Source organism: Mchenga conophoros, linkage group LG3 (genome assembly GCF_057382185.1).
Source record: "Mchenga conophoros isolate Kocher_MC1m ecotype Shallow Benthic linkage group LG3, M_conophoros_male_GT1.1, whole genome shotgun sequence".
NCBI lineage: Eukaryota > Metazoa > Chordata > Actinopteri > Cichliformes > Cichlidae > Mchenga > Mchenga conophoros.
Genome location: NC_140528.1, coordinates 38047904 through 38070547, shown reverse-complemented (window position 1 = coordinate 38070547; position 22644 = coordinate 38047904). Strand labels below are relative to the sequence as shown.

The window sequence follows — 22644 nt, the reverse complement described above, 5'->3', positions numbered from 1 at the left end:
CCACTTGCTGTCTATCTGAGAACAAGGCACAACTTGCTATTGCAATAAACTATAATCTAATTATCCACACCTAACAACTCTTGCACTTAATCTATAATAAAATGATGACAGAAAAATGTTATAGCCCTGCCTTTAGTAGCCTCACACAGCTCTGTTTCCTCCTCATGTCCTTACCAGCCATGTCTGCACAATGTTATATCACGAGTAATATTTTTTTAAATCCAGCTAAATAAAACACACAGTGCATAGATAGAGCGCTTTAGGTTGAAGTTGTAAAATGTTGCTTTTTTTTGTTTCTTTCACGCACACACAGTGACATTTTAGACCTTCTTCAGAATACTGTATATACTATGGGCATCATGGTGCTGATCCAGAATCCTTACATTATTATTTATTACTAGAGCTACAATAATAAAGCAATGAGGAGGGGGAAGTAATAAATATGAAATAATGTATTTATGATGATTCCATTTGTTTCAGAAAAACCATCCATCTTCCACTATCATCCATTTGCTGTATCCTTTTTGTCTCTGTTATCCAAGGGATTAACAAAATAACTAGCTGCCGCTCACCTTTTACTGCAAACAGCTCTACAATAAAGCAGGTCACCAGTAGAGAAAGAACTTCAAGGTTCTTTATTTGTCACATGCATAGTTATACAAGTATAACACACAGTGAAATGTAACCTGACACGCTCCTCGACATGTGCAAAAATGGGAGGGGGTGTGGGGGGGTTGGAGGAAGAACATTATATATATATATATATATATATATATATATATATATATATATATATATATATATACACACATTGGGTGAATGTGCAGCAGTAGCAGCAAGCAGGTGAATTCTGTACATTAATAAGACATCTGACTATTTTACAGGATAGACAATATAAACATATTTAAAATGAAAGGAATTTGAAATGTACATTGTGCCTGGGTTTAGAGTGTCCTTGACCTCATGTCCAAGTCCCATAATTAGATTATTAATGTGCAAAGTTAAGTAAAACAAAACACCCACACAAAACCCACCAATATGACATTTTGCAGCTATTTTCAATGCTGATTCTGTTCTCTGTCTTTAATCCCGCCCAGAAACAAACAATCTTACATTTGCACTGTAGCCCTAAACCCTTCTACATCTGACCTCATAGAGGTTCATGTGAAAATACAATCCGGTGCAGGAAAGTAATTTCTATGCACGATTGACAGTTTTATTGTTTTTTATTGTGTTATTTTGTTGTAAATTAAATCTCAAAAGTACTCAAGAGTCATTAAAGGGTTATGGGGAAATGATGATGAGGAAAATCTGTTGGTTGAAGTATTTCCTGCTGAACAAAGGCGTAGATTTGGCATGAACGGAAGGGACATGTCCCCACCAATAATTTGATGTCTTCGAGTAAAGAAAAACAACCCGATATAAAGAAAAAAACCCGATCTGTCAGCGTCTCATTTACCCAGCGGTGCAGAAAGAGTTAAATTACGTCCTCTACTGGAGTCCTACGTCATGTGACAAATATGGCAAATGTGATTGGCTGTGCCTTTCAGGGAGCTCTGTTTAGTTTTAGCAGCGGCAAGTAGTGATGGCCAAATGAAGCTTTCCGAAGCACTGAAGCTTGTATTGAAAAACGGTTCATTACTCGAAGCTTTTCAACACAGTCCTCTCCGGTGACATCTGGTGGTGAAAATTTTGAAGAGCAGCTTGAATCTGCAAAATAAAACGGACTGCTCAATTATCACTGCTCACTCAAGAGTGGAGTTCTCTCTGATATTGGGCCACCGTTCCGTTGCTTTGAACATGTAATTGGTTTTGTTTTCTCGATTGGGGGGCTGAAAAAAATGTAATGCGTATTTGCGTAATACATTTTGATCAATAAACTTTCCCTATTTAAACATGCACTATGGTGTGGCCTTTCTTTGCTCATAACTCCTTGATGTTGGTAAATACAATAAGTGAGCAATATATATAATATACATATGATAATGCACAGCACATTATGGAGTATGCCCCTGCTGTGAAGTCCTGCCTCCATCTACTTGTCGTTTAATCACTGGACAGCTGGACAGGTTCATACAAAATATTAGATGAGGCCAATTGTCCTATACATATTTTTGACCTAGGGGTGGGATTGATTGTGAACTGGAAAGGGAAAATGCTTAGGAAGCTGAGTACGGCTGCATCGTCACTGATTTGTAGAATCATTTTGATTCGATACAGGATCCGATTCAATTTGATTGGAATCTGGAAAGTTTTGCCTCAGTCAGAAATATTACAATTCTGATCATTTAACAGTATATATCCATAATTTCGTATCTATTAAAAGAAAGCTGACACATGTGAGACTTAATTAGAGATGTAAACAGAGAGTTATGAAACCTGCAGCTGCAGAAGCCAGCGGGAAAAAAGAGGCAAACACAGCGCGGACCCGCTGACGCACCAAAATCTGACTCTGATGCGTCGGGTCCGCGCTCTGTGTTCACGCTTGTATGCAGAATCCGTAAACCTGCTCCCAGTTACTGTTTTAGCTGTATGGTGTTTGACGACATGTTGTGAGGTTTAACCTGATATGCTGGCGTTTCAGGCATAATAACGTTAATTTACAAATCGACACGGGATTTTAATGAATCAATATCACTTTATTCAATTTAGCATGGATTGTAATCAGAAAGGCGATAATCAAAACCCACCTCTAATCAAGAACTTGCAAAGTAAAAACATGATCTATGTCAGGTAGCCCTTTTGTTATTTACATTTAAAAAGAGGATTAGTGTTACTGTGCGCTGGCTGAGTCTGTTTCTTTTCTTAGAAATAGTTTCTCCTGCCCTGGAGAAAATCCACTTGCATGGAACAGAAGAGGCTGTGGAGTGCAGGAACTGCACTGCAAGCTGGTAGATATGCAGGTATTCCTGGGTCCTGCAGACTATCACCTAAAAACAATAAACAAAATGATTTTCTAAACTGTAGCAATGTAATGTACGTATAGTGTCAAATACATTTTTGTAGTCTTCATCAGCTTTAATTCACATGGAAGTGTTCCTAAAGTCATATGCTGTAATGATATTTACATTATGAAAACATGATTTTGGACATTTCAAGTTTTTCACTTCGGCAGATAAAATGAATTGAGCAAAATCAACTCAAAATATTCCCACACACCAGAACGTCCTCTCTTCCTCGCTGGCTCCATATCTGTCAGTGGAATGGTCACCTCTTCGCTCTCTGTCACCATCAACACACTCCACGAATCCCGTGGATGATTCACTTCCTTATATCCGTTTGAATCAGGTACCGAAGCAGTTACGTGCGTAATGAAGCTTCGGACGTCACTGGTCACGTGACTTTTGCCAAACGAAGCAAGCCTCGACACAGTGCTTCTGAACCAGTGTGTTGTTTTTTTCGACACACGCTCCGGAGCGTCAGCTTCAAGCGGGCCATCACTAGCGGCAAGCCTGCGCTGCGAGGAGGACGGCAGCAAAGAGGAAGAACCTGGATATAAGAAAGTGTTTTTCAAAGAAACCTGTAAGTCACTTAAAGTCAAGTTCACTCATAAAATGTGTCCGTCATAATAACGTTACAGGCTATGCTAGGCCATACATGCCAACACTCCCGATTTTTGGAACTGTTTGTGTGTCTGTTGTCACAGCAGCAGCCATCAGTGACACCAGCACACAAAAGCAACACAACAGCAGGTTCAGATACTCAGAGGAACCATTTATTTCTAATGTCTGACCAGTTTGTAGTTTGTGTTTGAGTTCAGTTTAAAAACTTTAAAATACTGATCACGAGTTTCAAACAAACAACATATAAAAACATAAGATGGAAACAAACACAGAGTGAAACAGAGTTTGTTTCCTTCCTGGTTTCCTGGTTTTTGTATGTTTGTCACACTTAAATGTTTCAGATCAAACACATTTAAATATTAGACAACCCCCCCCCCCCCACCAAATCCAATTTCTAAATGGAGGTGTTTATCATTAAGGGAAAAATCCAAACCTTCATGGTCCTGATCTGAAACATTTAAGTGTGCAAAACATACAAAAACTGTGACTCTCCAGCTGCCCTGGAGCAGACTATAATCGTTTCACTAGACTTTCATCAGCATGTTTCAGACACACTTTCATGCTCAGTGCAGCCTTTACTTTACTTGTGTGTGCTCTAAAAGTCTCTTGTCCCCTTTCCTAACCTCCTTTCTCTGACCTCAGTGAAAGCACCACTGAGATCAAGGAAAGGAGAACTGATAAGGATTTAGGAAAATAACAGAGCCATGTGCTTGTCTCTCATTTACAGGAGGAGATTTAGGGTCAGATTTACTAACATCTGTATCTGTAAGAGTTTCACTGTCAGGAGAAGAAAATCTAAACGAGTCAGATGTGAATTACAAAGACTGTTTCACTATAACGGCAGGAAGCTGAACCGTGAAACATTCCTGACTCGTGGCCGTTGTGCCTGTGGCAGTTGCTGCTGGGAGGTTATTACTGGGAGGGAGATGTTATCAGAGTCATCAGAGCTTCATCGGCTCAGAGTCGTTACCACAGCACCAAAACTTTGTCTCTGTCAGTGAATGATCTTCTCTGCTGGATCTGAAACAAAGGCAGCTGTTACTGTGTTAGATTCACGTCTGCATGTTGAAACATCTTATTAAAAGTAAAGATGTGCACATACAGGCACGTGTCACAGTTTATTTATTTCTATATTTGTGCTTAATGCTGTGAACATCACAGCACTGTGAACTGTGGGTAATCCCTCAGGTAAAGTCCACAGAGATGAGGACTTATAGAAAATGGGAATAAGGAGTCAGAGTGTGTCTGCAGAGAGCCGTCGTGCACTTGATACCATGACAACAGGACGGCCCTGAGCCCCCAGAGGCCGACACAAAGCTGACTGTTTATCTGCACGTCTCAAACACGCCTCCATTTTGTCTGCAGGCTGAGTGATCTGACTGAGCTCAGCCTCCATTTTCTACAGGGAGACGCTCAGAGAGGCTTTCAGTTTCATTTCACAGGAACAGCTTTGCTTCTGTTTTACATGCAGGTGCTGCACAGAGCACATCCTGTTCAACCTGTTTGTGTGACTGAGTCCAGCTCAGACTCCAGCTGGTTTGACAGGTCAGCAGTTTGCATCATTTTGTGTGTGCCGGGAGTTTGCTGTTCTCCTCGGCTCAGATATTTGAAGTTTACACAGCTACATTCTTGCCTGAAAATATGTTTAAAGTTTAAATTTGCCACCCAGAAAGAGAAATAAAAGTAATATTTAAACTAAGTAGCTGCAGTAGTAGCCATTGTTGGAAACTGGAATTGGCTGGGCCAGTCTGGGATATGTTTTTTTTCAATTTTTCGGGTTTGAAAATCGCGAGAAATTTTCGGGAGGGGAACTGAAATTCAGGATTCTCCCCCCAAAAAAAAAAAAAAATTATAAAAATAAAAAAGGGAGGGTTGGCATGTATGAGTGTAACCATCAGAGGATTCAGGAGGCCAACCACGGGGCCAGCAGTGGTGATGGAGCAGGTCTGGTCGACAGCAGCACAAGTGACAAAGTAAATCCGTAGGCTGACCGTGCATCCAGCACAGACAATGAAACTGATCCTGAGGCTGACCAAATGTGCAGTAGCACCAGCAAAGGTAAAGTTCCTCAGTCCTTGGCAGGACCAGCTGGCACAAGGACATCTCGGGAGCAAGTGACTGGGAAGGCTCTCCTGAGCCTTCAAGTAGTGACGTGGAAGCTGCCGGTGGTGGCCACAGCCAGTCCCTGGCCGGACAACAGCTGACCCCACCCGAGGAACAGATACAGGAGCAGGGACGAATTGGGCCCTGGCTGCCCTTACCCTGGGAACCAGTGTAGGGACATATGGGTTCAGGAGTTAGCAGGGTCTCTGCTTCCCTCACCCAGGGAGCCAGCATGGGTGCATGAACGGGCTGGACACCATCCAATCCCACCCGAGGAAATTTTATGGTTGCAGAGGTCAACAGGGTCTCAGCTGCCCTCACCCAGGAAACCAGTGATGGCTGGATTCCAGCTGTGCCTACCCAAGGAACTGGTATGGGTGCAGGGAGCAGCAGAGCCCTAGCGGCACCGGAAACTGGAACAGCGAATAGCTTGACCTCAACCACCCACACCTGGGGAACAGGTATGGGTCCAGGGGTAGGCTGGCCCTGAGCCACCCTAGGAGCAGAAACAGTTTAAGTTTTCAAAAAACTTCAAGCTGGAAAACATCAATTTTGGTTTGATGAGCTACAGCCACCCACTGGCAAAGATGAGTAAACCCTCACTAGGTTTTGGATAAAGTTTACACTCACAATCCTGTCAAACCTGCATTTGAAACATTGGCTACCATAGCAGTAAAGTATTACAGTTTGTCTCGATTGCTAAAACACATTTCTTGAAACTATGCCTCATATCCTCACAACAGTAAACACAAATCCATAACATCTCACTCAATTTCCCAAACATCCTATTTCCAGGTCAAAATGAAGCTCTACACCCAAAACTATTCACTCCTGCTGAAAACCCAAACTTTGCCCTCAGACATCAAACAGAAGCCCTCAAAAACACACACACTACAACAGAGTTTTGCACACTGGTACAATTAATTCAAAACAATAGTTCCAAAACAATTAGGTTGCTTATGATTCTCCCCTTCAAAACCCTTGCCACATGATAAACACAAAAGACGCAACCAATGTATGTACAGTGGCACATTGTCATTCATGTACTATACAGTACAACACACACCAGAAACATTATCCCACCTCAGCATCTTGTCTTTGGTCTGGGTCAGGCCAGAGAATCTCATCCACATCACAGGCTATATTGGCCCCAGCCAGGCAGCGGGGGTAAAATCCTCTTGCATGCCTGATCCACCCCTGGCATGCATCTACTGATATGTCTAGGCAGGCTTCTTCCATGGCCTGAAGGAGGTGAACACGGACATAAGGTTCTCGGTCATACACTTTCCACCGCCATGCCGAAAATAACTCCTCTATCGGGTTTAGAAAGGGAGAGTATGCAGGCAGAAAGATATTAGAAAACCTTGGGTTATTGGTAAACCAGTCACGAACCAGAGCAGCGCGATGGAAGCTGACGTTATCCCACACAACAACGTAGTGAGGCTGCTCTGGCTGTGCTGGTTCCCTGTAGTCCAGCTGGAACATATGTTGTCTTAAACCATCAAGAAAAGCAAGGAGAAGCATAGTGTTATAGGGTCCTAGTACGGCATGGCGGTGGAGTACCCCTCGTTGGCTGATGGCTGCGCACATAGTGACATTCCCCCCACGCTGACCAGGGACATTTACAATAGCCCGATGGCCAATTATGTTCCTCCCCCTTTTCCTTCTTTTGGTCAGGTTAAAACCTGCCTCATCCACAAAGATTATTTCATGGGGAACAGGCCGTCCTTCAATCTCAAAGATTCTCTGCAAAACACATAACACAGTAGAGTCAATCGGTACCCTGAACCACAGTTCAAGAGTGCTGAAATGGCAGCATAAACTGCCATGCTGTGATGGTACACAATACTTTATACAGTATCAAAACTCATACCTGAACATGTTCCACACGTTGGTTTTTCACTCTGTCAGAGTTTCGTTCGAAAGGGACTCGGTATGCCTGTTTCATCCGGAATTGATTCTTTCGGAGGATGCAGTCAATTGTGGAGAGGCTGATGGCATTTATGCCTCGAAAAAGATGATCATCCTCAATCACTCTCCTTTGAATCTCTTGCAGGCGGATTACATTATTTGCAATTACCATGTTTACAAGTTCCCTCTCTTGCTCCTCCGACAAAAGCCTTAACCTGCCTCCACCAGGTGGTCGTCTCTGTGTCCTACAAAAATAGAAGCACTCATTACTGTAACTGTCACACATTCATTTTACAGGAAAATAATGGAAACATACTGAAACTCAAGACACATAAGTTCAGTAACTTAAACGTTACTGTACAAAGCAGTCTTACTGCAAGTACACCTACCTGTTTTCCTCCCTGAAGGTTCTGATGATGGAGGCAACAGTGAAGCGACTCAAATTTGGTTGTACTCGTTGCCCAGCCTCCCTCATAGTCATCCCATGGACAAGGACATGGTCAACTAAAGTGGCTCGAATTTCATCCGAGACTAACTGTCTTCGTGCCCTTGCTCTTCCCCTTACTTGTCGCCGTCGTTCTCCACCTCCACCTCCTTCACCACGTCCTCCTCCTCCTCCACCTCTCCCTCCTCCTCCACCACCTTCCTGTTGTCCTAGACCACCTCCTCCTCCTCTTCCACCACATCCTCCTCTTTCACCACGTCCTCCTCTTTCACCATGTCCTCTTCCTCCACCACGTCCTCCTCCTTCACCACGTCCTCCTCTTTCACCATGTCCTCTTCCTCCACCACGTCCTCCTCCTTCACCATGTCCTCTTCCTCCACCACGTCCTCCTCCTTCACCACGTCCTCTTTCTCCACCACGTCCTCTTCCTTTGCATCTCTTTGGATCCATTGTTTCAAACCTGAATGAGCTGACTTTGGCCCTTTTATCTATCCATCGCAGGTTCTGATTGGTGTGTGCTAAATTTTGACTCCTAGTGTTTCCACCTGGTTAATTGTGTGCTAATTGAGCTCAAGCTATGCTGACTTAAGTTAACATTATTGCATGCTAGTGCTTTCTAAATGACTACATGGTGTAAGCACTGTAAAATGTAGGGATTTGTGTGTAGAGTTTTGCAGTGACAGTTCACCAAATTTGAGTCATGTGTCAAAGCAGGGAATAGTGTTTATAGTTCAGGGAAATGGGTGAGCTTTTTGACCAATAGGGTTACGGTTTTGAAATTTTAGTTTAGAGGCCTGGTTATAGTGTTTAAGCAATCGAGAAAAACTGTAAAGAAACGTCTCCACACTGAAATGCAAGAAGTCTATCAGACAGGACAGTCCACTCCCACTCTAACTGTAAGCTCAACGCCTACTGTTAGCTCTGCCTCAGGGCCTTCTACTTCAGGGTCTATCCCGAGTCCTCCACCCGCAGGTCCAGCTGCAACAAAAGGAGGGATATGGACAGATTTTGACATGCAGGTTGTGTCAAGCCAACATCACCGGTCAGCTTCCAGTGATGTACTCATTGAAATACGGCGGTACTCAGAGGAAAAACTGATTCCCCGAGATAAGGATCCATTGGTTTGGTGGCAAGAACATGAACAAACCTTCCCATCCCTAAGCAGACTTGTAGTGAGATACGAGAGAATCTTTTCAAAAGCAGGACAGGTTGTGAGCAAAAAACGGAGCAGACTTAGAGGGAAAACTGTAAATATGCTGTTGTTCCTAAACAAAAACCTGTGAATAAGGGAAAGTGTTACTGTCAAATGTTTTTGTTGACATGTCCAGACAAGATAGACGTTAAATGACATGTTAAATTATGTTGAATATTTTTGACGACATGTCCAGACAAGATAAACGTTAAATGACATGTTAAATTATGTTGAATATTTTTGACGACATGTCCAGACAAGATAAACGTTAAATGACATGTTAAATTACGTGTTCAAATAGCACACAACTTCAGTTTTTTTTTTATATGTATATAATAATTCTGCATTATTAAACAGTAAAAAAAAAAGTAGTCTAATGTTCTGTAATCAATCTGTAGCTAAAATTTGAAATACAATGTAGAAAAACTTAATGTTAAAAAGTATCGGTATCGCCGATACCACCCTGAATTTTACTTGGTATCGGATCGGAAATCACTGGTATCGCACATCACTACTGGGCGCTCACTCCCGGTGGCTTGCTCGGGCCCCTTCGGGGGGTGGGGTGCCCTCGGCCTCTGGGTGTCAAGTGTTCTGTCTCTGAGGTGCCCACACTTGAAAAAGACCAGACTTTGAATTTCACTCAATTTATTTTGACCAGCTAGTTAGATAGCTGATAGGTAGGTGGATGGATAGGTGAAAAACCTTTCAACACAAAATATAAAAAAAAAAAAAAAAAAAAAAAAATGTAACAAAAAATAATTTCCTGCAGGGATCAATAAAGTATTCTGATTCTGATTCTGATATAAAGAACATTTCATTAATCATTCAGATAAATTAAATGCATTATACAGAATACAAATGAAATAAAAATATATACACACTTCAGTAAAGCCATTTAACATAGCCAAAGCTAAATCGTCAGGCACTCTTCTTGGCTGCAGTGGTTATTATTATATTTACATGCTTCCAGCTCCCGTTTTTCCTCGACGACAACTCGTACCTTTCCACTCGCCTTTTTCTCCCTCCTCGCGCTCACAGACCCATAATGTGTATGGCAGTCCATTCTCCCTGCAACACGGACTACACTGCCCATGATGCTACATTCTTTAGAGCTATGCTTGTAGCATTCTGCCTGTTAGCTTAGCACAACAACAACAACAACAACAACGAAAAGGCGCTCTCTCACCCAGGAAACACACAGTCGCAGAGAGAGAGAGAGCGTAGCCCTGTAACCATGGCAACCGTAACGCTGCCGCCTAGAACAACAGAACGTAGCTGTCAAACAAAACCCAAACAGTCCTGACCCGCGACAAAATGAAACAGGAAAGTACCGCAGTGTAATCCATTTATTTCAACAAAGTAACTGTATTCTGAATACCACCTTTATAAACGGTAACTGTAACGGAATACAGTTACTCATATTTTGTAATTTAAATACGTAACGGCGGTACATGTATTCCGTTACTCCCCAACACTGCTGCTCAGTGTGACCAACATAGTCTGAGCTCTGTCCTAAACCGGAACAGCAGTTCACCAGAATCCCACTGATTATTGAATACTGCTCAAAGCTGGTTTGACCTGAAAACTGGGAGATGGATTCAAAGTTTCTGAGAATTTCAGAGATCAACAGGAAGTGGTTACTTGTTACAGATGAAGGTCATGCTGAGTTAGTGGAAAGCATTTGATTTACTGTTGGCTAGTTTCATCTGTGAAAACACATCATATGAAATGAATTCAAGAAAAGCTGTCATACTTTATCTGACACAGTATAAAGAAGAAGATCACCTCCATCACAAAGAGGAAGTGGGAAGTGTGAAGCTCCTGAAAACCTAATGTGTTCTCGCAGTCAGTGACTCTTGACTTTACTTTAAAACTGTATTTCTCACTAATCCAGTTTTTCTCAAAGATTGACAAAAGTTGGCGAGTAGGAGGTGGAGCCTAAATACAGGATTCAGGACACAAAGCTTAAACTCAAGATCAGCGTAAATGCTGAACTCTCAAAGAACCTCTGCAGGTCAGGAACAAAGAATCTAAAACAACAAGAAACTCTTCCTGACTACAGGCGGGTCATGAGGTCAAAGTGTGGAGAGTGCTGATCACTGCACTGATGAGGTAACAGGTTCATCATCACTGGAAACAATCTGAATACTGAGAGATATTGTGATGAGAAACTGCAACCAGTGGCAGTCACACATCTCCTCAGTCTAGGATTAAACTCTATCCTCTGAGATAACAATGACAACAAGCAACAAATAGTCTGCAGGGGGAGAGAGCATGCAGCTTCTGCAGCACTTCCTGGAAATCACATGACTGTAGAGAGAACTGTAGAATATAAGACATTTTCTTCAGTCAGCCGTTTAAGCCACACTTAAAAGACATCTTAGCATAAAACCAAGTTTAAATTGTATCTTTAGACACTTTGGTGCTTGCAGCCTGACACTAACACACATAGTTCTTCTTTCTTTGGTTGAGTCTGTAATACAGTTTTTTCTGAATGCTTAAACCCTAACTGTGATTCCTGTAGCACAATTCCTAAAACTATTCAGACTTATAGCAAAATCACTCACTGAGTTTGCAAAACTAAAAGCACAAAAACTGCTTTGCACTCAGTTTGCAATTTTGTAACACACACTTTGCAAAACTGTAGGCACAATTCACTGCACAACACTCAATTTCCAAATTTCCAACACACTCCTAGCAAAAGTATACACATGTATGGCTATCATTAACACTAATTTGCCAACTGTCTGGCACACTTTCACATGTGAAAACTTTCTTAGATAATTCGTTCACTTTGCAATCAGCCTAAGCACTATAATACAGGTAAGCTGTGTGTGCGGAGTACAATGGAGGGAGCAGGAAGAGTGAGAAGTAGAGGAGGCCGAGGAAGAGGATGTGGAGGTGAAGAAGTAGGTTGAAGAGGACGACAAGGACAAGGAGGAGCAAGAGGAAGACGAGGAGGGGGCAGAGGAAGCATGTTCACTGCAGACCAAGTAACCCATATAGTCAAAGTGCCCAAATTTATACACCTGCCTGATTTTGGTTAAACAATTTTTGCATACTTTCTGTAAATCCAATAAACTTCATTTCACTTCTCAAAAATCACTGTGTGTGTTTCCTATATGATATATTTAACTATATATATTTATACAGGAAAAATAATGACTATTAACAAGATTTCCCAAACTTTGGCATCCCACTGTAATTCGGGGTCATTTTGCAGTTGGATTAAGAGTGCTTTTCTGAGACACCGACCGAGGCTTCCCTTGCACAAGTAAAATTGATCGATCGCTGTTTGTCTTGCTTCCTTGTCATTAACGGGAATAAGTCTCTGAACCAGCGAGCCTGTGGAAGTGCAGACCCAGCACTCATGACTAATTAATTATTACAACTATAAACGATCTCCGGGGATCAGTCAAGTCACACAGGTTCATAATTTCATAATCAGTGTTGATGGAACAGCCCCAGATTAATTCACTGTTTTATACATAAGAGCGATTTTCACAGCATTCAATTACAGAAGAAGATGTCTATGAAGTTGCTTAAAGGCACTTCAGAAACAGAGTTTTGTCTGTTGTTGCCAGGACAGACTCAGAAAGAGCATTAACAGGTATGCATGTAAATGTTTATTAACACTTACATAGTGTTCATATTTCATTCATTCACAGAAGAATTTCACTCATTATCATTGTCGTTGTGTTTAATTTTTTTACAGAGATATAAAAAACCAAGCAAAACAAAACAGTGTTGATAAATGCACAATGGACACACAGGAACCAAGCAAAACACCAAGAGGCTGTTTAAAGAGACTCTCACTGAGAGAAGAGTACAGATGCTCAGCAAGGTGGAGCAGTGGAATATTGTAGGTGGAGGCTTCACATTGTCAGGTATCAAAAATAAGAACCATGATTTGAACTGAACCTGAGAACAGTCAGTGCAGAAGCTCTCACAGTGGAGTGATGTTTGGGGACCAGAAAACAGTGCATTAGTTCATCACACTGCCCTCACTGCTGTAATGATTAATGCCACACTGTAGGTAGTTGTGCTTTCATGTACTCATGTTTTTATACTTTTGTTACTGAGCATAAAGTGCTGTATGAACCACAGTGTCAGGTTTCCCTAAAATCACAATGTTGCTTAATTTGAGCCAAACTGGTGGATCTAAACATTCCCAGTCAAACTTGTACCAAAACAGTATCAGTGTACAAACATCTGTATCATCTGTACAACTGTGTAAACATTTTTGTTTATTATTGTTTTTGTATACAAAATTAGTTTAAGATGTTTTTGCTGGTGTCAAAGGTCAAAGCAGGTCAAATCTGACCTGAACAGCGTGTCAGGTAAAAGATAAGTTGAAGAGGTTGTCAAACTTCTCAGTGCAGGATCAGAGTGAGAGAAATATGTGAGTCTATAACAGTTTGTTCAATCTGTTAAATCTGATGAGCTGGATTTACACACTAAAAAAATGTCAGACAAAGAGAAGATTTTTATACAAACTGTTTTCCAGTGGGCTGTAGGCTACTTAAGGAGGAAAAAGTCACATAAAGTAAATAAATAAATTCATTTCAACATAAAAGAGTTCTATTTAATTAGCTGAACTTGAAGCTCCAACACAAAAACACTCACTGACTCTGAGATCAGAGCTCAGAAATTCATGTATGTTTGTAACACAGTTTGACTTTGTGTCAGTAAATCTCATGAACAGCCTGAAGATGAATAAACTGTAGTTCAGAGTCACTGACAGACAGCACAGACACACACTGTTGGTCTGAGTCTGAACATGATGATCATCGGAGTCGTCCGCTGGATGTTCAGGAGAGTTGGTTTCTGTCCTCAGATCGTCTGACTCACAGTTCATCTATGGAGACTGAAGATGAAGATGATCATCATCATCACTTTCTTTCAGTCCTTGATTATCTGTCTTTCTTCGGTAGCAATTTTTAGCGGGCGGAGACTTAGAGTTGAGCTTTGAAAACCCTGCAGAACTTCGAACCTGCTTGCAATGTTTTATTCTCTGTTTTTGTATTCTTTTGTAGATCACTCTGGAGATCAAAAAACCAACAGCAGCAACAAGTAGCACAGCAAAAACTGACACACCAACGATCAGTCCAACAGATCCTCCTGTCTGACCTGCAGGTGAGAAACAGGTGTGAGGTGTCAGCTGTCAGCTGTCAGTGAAGAACAGAACTGAATCCATTTCCATTTTATTTTAGTTCAGGAGATTAGGTTAAAAAATAATTCACAATATGTATAAATTGAGAAAATGTTCATACTGATTGATTTTTCTGTGCTTTTTCATGTAAAAACAGGAAATACGTGATCTGACCAAGATGGCAGCTGCCATCTTGTTTTCACCATTAAAAAAATAGATGAAAATAAAAATGTACTAATTAACAGGTCTAACAGCTCATTGAAAGTCAGAGTAAATTGACTGATTTATATATAGCACTTTTCTACTCTCCCAGAGCACTCAAAGCGCTGTATACAACATGCCTCATTCACCCCATTCACACAAGCTCTTCTAAACGCAAGTGCAAACTAACCAACATTCATACTCATCAGAGGGCAACTTGGGGTTAGTATCTTGCCCAAGGATATTTGGCATGCAGACTGGAGAAGCCAAGGATCGAACCACCAACCTTCCAATCAGTAGCTGATCTGCTCTACCACCTAAGCCACAGCCACCGTAAAAAAGAAATTGAGGTCCCCTTTTTTTAAGCGCAGCCCAGGACCTCACTAGCTGGGGAGCCCCAGGGTCGATTTGAACCAGCGCCATCTGCATTTAGGTCAAGTTGGTTTCATCCAGCTATTCTATATAATTTGACCTGTTTGGCTGCAGATCTGTGAGAGCTCATTAAACCATGTCTGAGACTTTTGGAAGGTCAAATCCTCGAGTCTCTGAAAATGTGTTTGTTTATTATGAGGCTGTCACACCAACCAAACTACACTGTGTACACAATTTACAATTTACATATATGAAGCACTTCAAACAGTGCAAACTGACAGACTGCTTTCAAAATTACAGCTGAAAGACGAGTTTTTCAATATCTCAGTGAGCTTAGTGTGATCATTAACTCAGATAAGTATTGAATTAATTTCTGTAAAATTTGCAATATTCAATGCAGTTGTTACACATACAAACTGTGGATTGTGGCTTTTATGGAATTTACAAGTTTATCAGCTCATATGTCCTCAACCATGAATTAATTAATTTAAAAACAAAAATCAGAGGAGATGATGGAGTAAGAGAATAACAGTTTATCAAAGCTGATCCAGATGTCACAGGGATACTGATGATTTCAGCATGAGAGGTTCAAAGCCACACTGCAATCAGTCTCCTCTAGACTGTTCAGAACTGAAATTTGGAAACTTACAGATCAGTAACCCTACTCAGCTGGATGGTCAGGGATCAAAGTACCAGTCTCAAGAACATTAAAAAAAGAGGCAGCTACAGTAAAGATATATACTTTACAATAAGCACTGCCTGTGTTCAGATAAACTGCCAGCTTAGTTTGATTTGATCTAAACCTGACAGAGTGAGAGCAGCCGTCCTCTCTCTGTAACAGCAACAACATGCAGGGAGCACCGAGTCTGCTCAGCTACACACGGTTGAAATTCTAAGGTTAAACTATCAGGACAGAATATAAGTAAGTTAATTCATGAATGAAAAACTAGCTCAGCTGGAGTCTCACATTGTCACAGATGAGGATGATAACACTGACTCCAGAGTGAGCAGGACACATCTGTGCTAAAGAAAACTGATGGAGGCCATCTGAGTGTGGGTGGATGCTGGACTCCAGCAGTCAATCAGACAGTTAATCCTTCAACACTCCATTTACACTGCTTGATGCACTTTGATGCAAGTTGTGTATTGTGTATATATAAAGTGTAACTTGATTAGGTGGGACAGAGAGCTGTGATCACAGATCACAGGTACAGCTGAGTTTTAGCCTGATGCTAAAGAAGCACATTTTCAAACACATGATGATTTCACTTTTCAAAAGTCTCAAAAATATATTTTAATGAGCTCTCACAGATCTTTAGCCTTTCTTTCTGCCAGTTGAGCCAAACGTGACCCCTGACCTTACATAGGTTGTTAAAGATGTCCTGGGAATTAACTAGTAATTTTTATATAAAGTATCACAAACATTTTAACAGGTTAAAATCTGTAAAATCACATATGTAGAACACTTGATGGTTTCCTGGTGTAGAGTCACAGGATTTGGACATTTTCCTGTTAATATGTTGGATTTTTTTTTTTTGTTCAAATGTAGTTACTTTTATTATTCAGTACTGTTAATGTGCATAATCCACTGTTGTACTCACTGTTTTGTTTTTCCTGTGTTTAATGCTCAGAGTCTCTACAAGTCATCAATGTCAATGACCAAGAAAATGAGGAGCCTCAGAAATCTGAGAAATTGCTGAGTGGACTGTACCAAGAGTACTGTATCCTGGGGGAATTATGATGTTGTTTATGTTTAATATTTATATTGTTTATTTTACATTTGAGTTTGGTTGAGTTGTTCTAGATTTTATTAGTTAACCTGTTATCATACACCAGGTCACCAGGTGTATGATAACAGTGATAGCATCAATTAAAGGTTTAGCCACATGCTAAATAAACCCTATGTTCAGGAACTAAAGGATGAATAGTTGCCTTTGTCTTTTATCAGATGCAAAAACTTTCCTGAAAGGATAGAGATCAAAACATATTACTCGCTCATGTCACCTTAAGACACACGCACTCACACACGAAAAGTAAGAAAACAATTATTTATGTAATATTAATATATAAACCCACTTCACAAATCGCTACCTTATCGTGGTGGAGGGGTTTGTGTGTCCCAGGGATCCCATGAGCTGTTGTCTGGGGGCTTCTGCCCCATGGTAAGGTCTTCTTTGGCAAATTGGTCCAGGGTGAGGGTACAGATAAAGAGCGATTCAGAGAACCGTTATGAGCAGAACACCAAGAGAACAATTCACCCTTCTTGGATTGCTGGAGGGTGCTCCGCCTAGGGACTCTATTGTTCTACTGGGAGACTTCAATCCTCATGTGGACAATGACAGTGAGACCTGGAGGGGAGTGATTGGGAGGATCTGAACCCAAGTGCTGTTTCGTTGTTGGACATCTGGGCAAACCACAGTTTGGCCATTACGAACACCATGTTCGAATATAAGATTGTCCATAAGTACACGTTGCATGAGGATGGCCACAGGTCAATCGATTTTGTAATCGTATTAGCAGACCTGCGGCCATATGTTCTGGACACTCGGGTGAGCTGTGACCACCTGGTGGTGAGTTGGTTCAAGTGGTGGGGGAGGACACTGGACAGACCTAGCGCGTCTAAAGGTATGGTGAGGGTGTGCTGGGAACACCTAGCAGAGGCCCCAGTCTGTGAGATCTTCCAAGCACACCTTCAGCAGAGCTTCAACAGCATTCTGAGGGAGACTGGGGACATTGAGTCCGAATGGACCATGTTCAGCATCTCCATTGCCGAAGCCGCTGCACTGAGCTGCGGCTGCAAGGTGGTTGGTGCCTGTTGTGGTGGTAACGCCTGAACCAAATGGTGGACACCAGAGGTGTCAGACAACTCAAGAGGGGAAAGCGGCACTCTACCTGCACTGTGTATAGTGCGAGTGGAGTGCCTGCTGACTTTGACTGAGAAAATTGTTGGGCGGTGGAAGAAATACTTTGACAACCTCCTGAACCCCACTCGCACGTCTTCCGTGGAGGAAGCAGAGTCTGGGGATGCCCCACCAATCTCCGGGGATGAGGTCACTGAGGCAGTTAAACAACTCCTTGGTGGCAGAGCTCTTGAGTTGGGTGAGGTCCGCCCTCAGTTTCTGAAGGCTCTGGATGTTGTAGGGGTTTCCTGGTTGACATGCCTCTACAGCAGGGGTGTCAAACTCAAATACACAGTGGGCCAAAATTCAAAATGGAACAAAGTCGCGGGCTAACGTTAATATTTATTGAAAAAAAAAATCTTCCTCCAGATATAAGAATGAATCTTTTCTTATGGACTCAAACAAGTTTAGCTGAAAAACTGAATATGGAACAGCAAAGCTTAATACTAAACAATATATATATTAGCTGTATAATACCAGCAGGCCAGCTCTAATAGTAATTTGGTATGGCTTTGCGGGCCAAATGTAATTAGGCTGCGGGCCAAATTTGGCCCGCGGGCCAGAGTTTGACACCTATGCTCTACAGTGTTGTGTTGAGATCAGGGGCAGCGCCCCTGGATTTGCAGACTGGGGCGGTGTTTCCCATCTTTAAGAAAGTGTTCCAACTATAGGGTAATCACACTCCTCAGCCTCCCTGGGAAACTCTATGCCAGGGTGCTGGAAAGGAGAGTCCATTCGAACCTCAGATACATACATTGATAAGTACACAGACTCAGTCTGCGGATTTATCAAGAAATGCGTGGAAGATGTCGTCCCATCCAGAACAGTTATGGTCTACCTAAATCAAAAACCATGGATTAACAATGATGTTCGCACGGCACTGGCGGCACAGAACACTGCTTTTGCTTCCATGAACACATCGGACTACAAACACGCACATTACCAACTCTGGAAGACAATTAAAGCAGCCAAACCTAAGAAAAGGGTTAGAGTGGAACAACAATTTGAGAACTCTCAGAAAATGTGGCAGGGACTAAACACAGTCACAGACTTTAAAGGAAGAATCAGCACACCACAGACCACGGCGCCTCTGTGTGAGGATCTAAACGTGTTCTACGCTAGATTCGACACAGTGAACACCACGAGACTGGACAGTTTATGCATTGGGAATGAAGTCAGCATACACACTGTGTCTGAGGAGGATGTGCGCAGGTGCTTCAGACAGGTGAATACACGCAAAGCTAGCATTCTGGACGGGATTCCTGGTTGTGTCCTCAAGTCATGCGCGGCTCAGCTGGCTGGAGTGTTCACACATATCTTCAACCTTTCCCTCTCTCTGTCTGTAGTCCCAGCCTCCTTCAAAACAGCTACCATTGTCCCTGTACCCAAATCCTCCACCATCTCATCACTGAACGTCTGGCGACCAGTAGCCCTCCCCCCCATTGTGAGAAAATGCTTTGAGAGGCTGGTCAGGGACTTCATCTGCTCTGCACTACCCAACTCACTGGACCCTCTACAATTTGCATACCGCCACAACAGGTCCACTGATGATGCCATAGCCCTGACACTACATACTGCCCTCTCACACCTGGATAAGAGAGACATGTATGTGAGAATGCTGTTGGTAGATTACAGCTCAGCATTCAATACCATCATTCCATCGAAGCTGGACAGGAAACTGCAGGATCTAGGACTGAGCATATCTCTTTGCAGCTGGATCTTTAACTTCCTGTCAGACAGATGCCAAGTGGTCAGATTGGGCAGCATCACCTCATCACCTGTCATAATGAACACTGGTGCTCCACAGGGGTGTGTACTGAGCTCTCTCCTGTATTCACTCTACACCCATGACTGCACAGCCAATAGCAACTGGAACATCATCGTGAAGTTTGCCGATGACACAAAAGTGGTGGGTCTTATCACCAAAGGTGCTGAGGCGGCTTACAGGGAGGAGGTCAGCACACTGACCCACTGGTGTCAAGAGAACCATCTCACCCTCAACATCACGAATACAAAGGAGTTGATAGTTGACTTCCGGAGGGGTAAAGAAGCACATACCCCCATCACCATCAACGGTGCTGCTGTGCAGAGAGTGAGCACCTTCTGTTTCCTAGGTGTACATCTGGTAGAGGATCTTTCGTGGTCAGTACACATAAACAAAAACATGTGAAGAAGGCGCAGCAGCGCCTCTTCTTCCTCGGGAGACAGAAGGAGATTTGGCAGGAGCCCCCGCATCCTCAGGACCTTCTACCGCTGTGCCATTGAGAGCATCCTCACTGGATGCAACACCACCTGGTATGGCAACAGCACCGCTTACAACCGCAAAGCTCTCCAGAGAGTGGTACGGTGTTCTGAACAGACAATTGGAGGTGAGCTTCCCTCCCTCCAAGACATCTACAAGAAGCAGTGCCTGAGGAAAGCGGGGAGGATCATCAAAGACTCCAGTCACCCTAGCCATAAACTGTTCAGACCACCATGTTTTTTTATGATACATACATACATTTTGTGTGCATACATTCTTAAAATTGTACATATATTTTTTCTCATAATTCTCAAATTCCTGCTCTTATAATTGGCTTGTTTCTTACACTTCTTGTATTTTGCACACCACTGCTGCTTGTGAAGCTTGTACAAACAAATCTCACTCACATGTGCTGTACCAGTGTACCAATAATGTGACGTGACAATAAAAGTGATTTGATTTGATTTTTTGATTTGATACAGAAGGAACAATCCGGTTTTGTTCCCAGTGGGTGATGAGCTCCACCAGGGCTGCCCTTTGTCACCGATTCTGTTCATACTTTATATGGTCAGAATTTCTAGGTGTAGCCACGTGGCGGAAGGTTTTCACTTGGGTGGTCTCAAAATCTCATATCTGGTTTTCGTGGATGATGTGGCCTCCAGCTTTGTGTGAAGCTGTGGGAATGAAAATCAGCACCTCCAAATCTGAGGCCACGGTCCTCAGCCAGAAAATGGTGGAGTGCCCACTCCGGGTCAGGGACAAGTTCCTGCCCCAAGTGGAGGAGTTCAAGTATCTCAGGGTCTTGTTCACGAGTGACGGGAGCGGGAGATTGATAGGCGGATTGGTGCTGCGGCTGCAGTGATGTGGACGCTATAATGATCCATCATGGCAAAGAGGGAGCTGAGTGTAAAATCGAAGCTCTCAATTTGCCCATCGATCTATGTCCCCACCCTCACCTATGGCCACGAGCTGTGGGTAGAGACAGAAAGAACAAGATCACGGATACAAGTGATGGAAATGAGCTTCCTAGGAAAGGGTGACTGGTCTCTCCCTTAGAGATAGGGTGAGAAGTTCAGCCATCTGAGAGGGGCTCAGAGGAGAACAGGCCACTTGAGGTGGTTCAGGCATCTGACAACATGCGTCCTGGGCGAGGTGTTCTGGGCATGTCCTAATGAGAGGAGGCCCCGGGGCAGACACAACAATATGCTGGAGAGATTATTCCTCTCAGATGACCAGATGTTCCCAGGACAAACTGTTCCCAGGACAAGGTAGCTGGGGAGAGGGAGGTCTGGGCTTCTCTCCTTGGGCTGTGACCCGGCACCGATAAGTGGAAGAAGATGGATGGATGACATATGGATTCTGTGTGTTTAGCTGATCCAACATTCATTGTTATAAATGTGTGTCTGTAATTTAGTGACTAAAAGACATACCATAGCACAAACAAACATCAACAACCAGGAAGCAGCTTCACCTCTGATCACACACACACTCAAATCTACTCACTCACCTGGAGGATCAAAAACAATCAAGTAAACAGTGTTGACGGGCTGCAATGAGTGTTTTTCTGCCACGCTGACATGACACACATATGCTCCAGTGTCTTTGATCGTCACATCCTTCAGAATCAAAGACACATCTCCATCCTTCATCTGTCTGTCCTGCAGATCCACCCGGTTCTTAAAAGATGGATGCTGGAAAATTGGAAAAAATTGACCATTCCAGTATGAAAGGACATGTTCTGACTTCAGGTCAGCTCTGCTCCACTTTACAACTCTGATATTGTTGGTTGGAGCTTGACATGTCAGAGTGACATTCTGTCCAGAGTCAGCTTTGAGAATTTTGGGGTCTGAAAGAGGAAACAACACAGAGCAGAGAGGTTAAAGGTCAAAGTACAATTATGATCAGAATGATTGACTTGAAATATTTTGTTTATTTCCTTTGACATTTGACTTTTTAGTCATGTTAAATAAATAATCCTGTGAATATCTGGTCTGAGTCTTTCTGCGTATGTCGTTGTGGCTTCTGTCCACAGTCCAGAGATGTGCAGTTAGTGCAGTGAGGTTAACTGGCTGTAGAACAGGGATCTTAAACTCAAATGAGGGAATGGGAAGCAGCCCTCTCATTATAAGACTGTGAGTCTCTGCATGCTGCCTTTTCTGTAGCTACAGCTGTTTGTATACACTGAACAAAAAGCTTGGTAGCTGTATACTGACTCCTGAAACTACAACACATCACACTGACCCACATAACAAAATTGATATGGCCCAGATCTGGCCCACACAATGTGCTTACACATCGCCCACATACTGCAAAGAATGAAGGCCCTTTGGTGGCCCAGATCTGGTTTGCCAGAGGTGGCCCACACATGGGCCAGCACAAGGCCAGTTGCAGACACACTGTTGGCTCTGTGCTGGCCCAGAACAGTTTCAGCTCTGGTCCCAGACGTCAGCCTAATGTGTACCTTAATCAATCCATGTAATAACAACATATGCATAATAGTGCAAAAGTAACATGACAAAACTATGTTCAGACAGTGAATGGACTGATTCTTATATAGCACTTT

The 22644-nt window shown here is 42.6% G+C and overlaps 2 protein-coding genes across 2 annotated transcripts in view; one reads left to right on the top strand and one right to left on the bottom strand.

Moving 5' to 3' along the window:
• LOC146578510 (hemicentin-2-like) overlaps nt 1–22644 on the top strand; it is an 871231-nt gene that overhangs the window by 522320 nt on the left and 326267 nt on the right. The gene's annotated exons all lie outside the window — the stretch shown is intronic.
• LOC146578520 (junctional adhesion molecule-like) overlaps nt 8971–22644 on the bottom strand; it is a gene marked incomplete at its 5' end in the record, with an annotated part of 31814 nt that continues 18140 nt past the window's right edge. The window contains 3 exons of the mRNA XM_085250168.1: nt 8971–9000; nt 14277–14344; nt 21589–21927. Of these exons, the coding sequence (XP_085106294.1) occupies nt 8971–9000; nt 14277–14344; nt 21589–21927 (437 nt within the window). The remainder of the gene's footprint in view (nt 9001–14276; nt 14345–21588; nt 21928–22644) is intronic.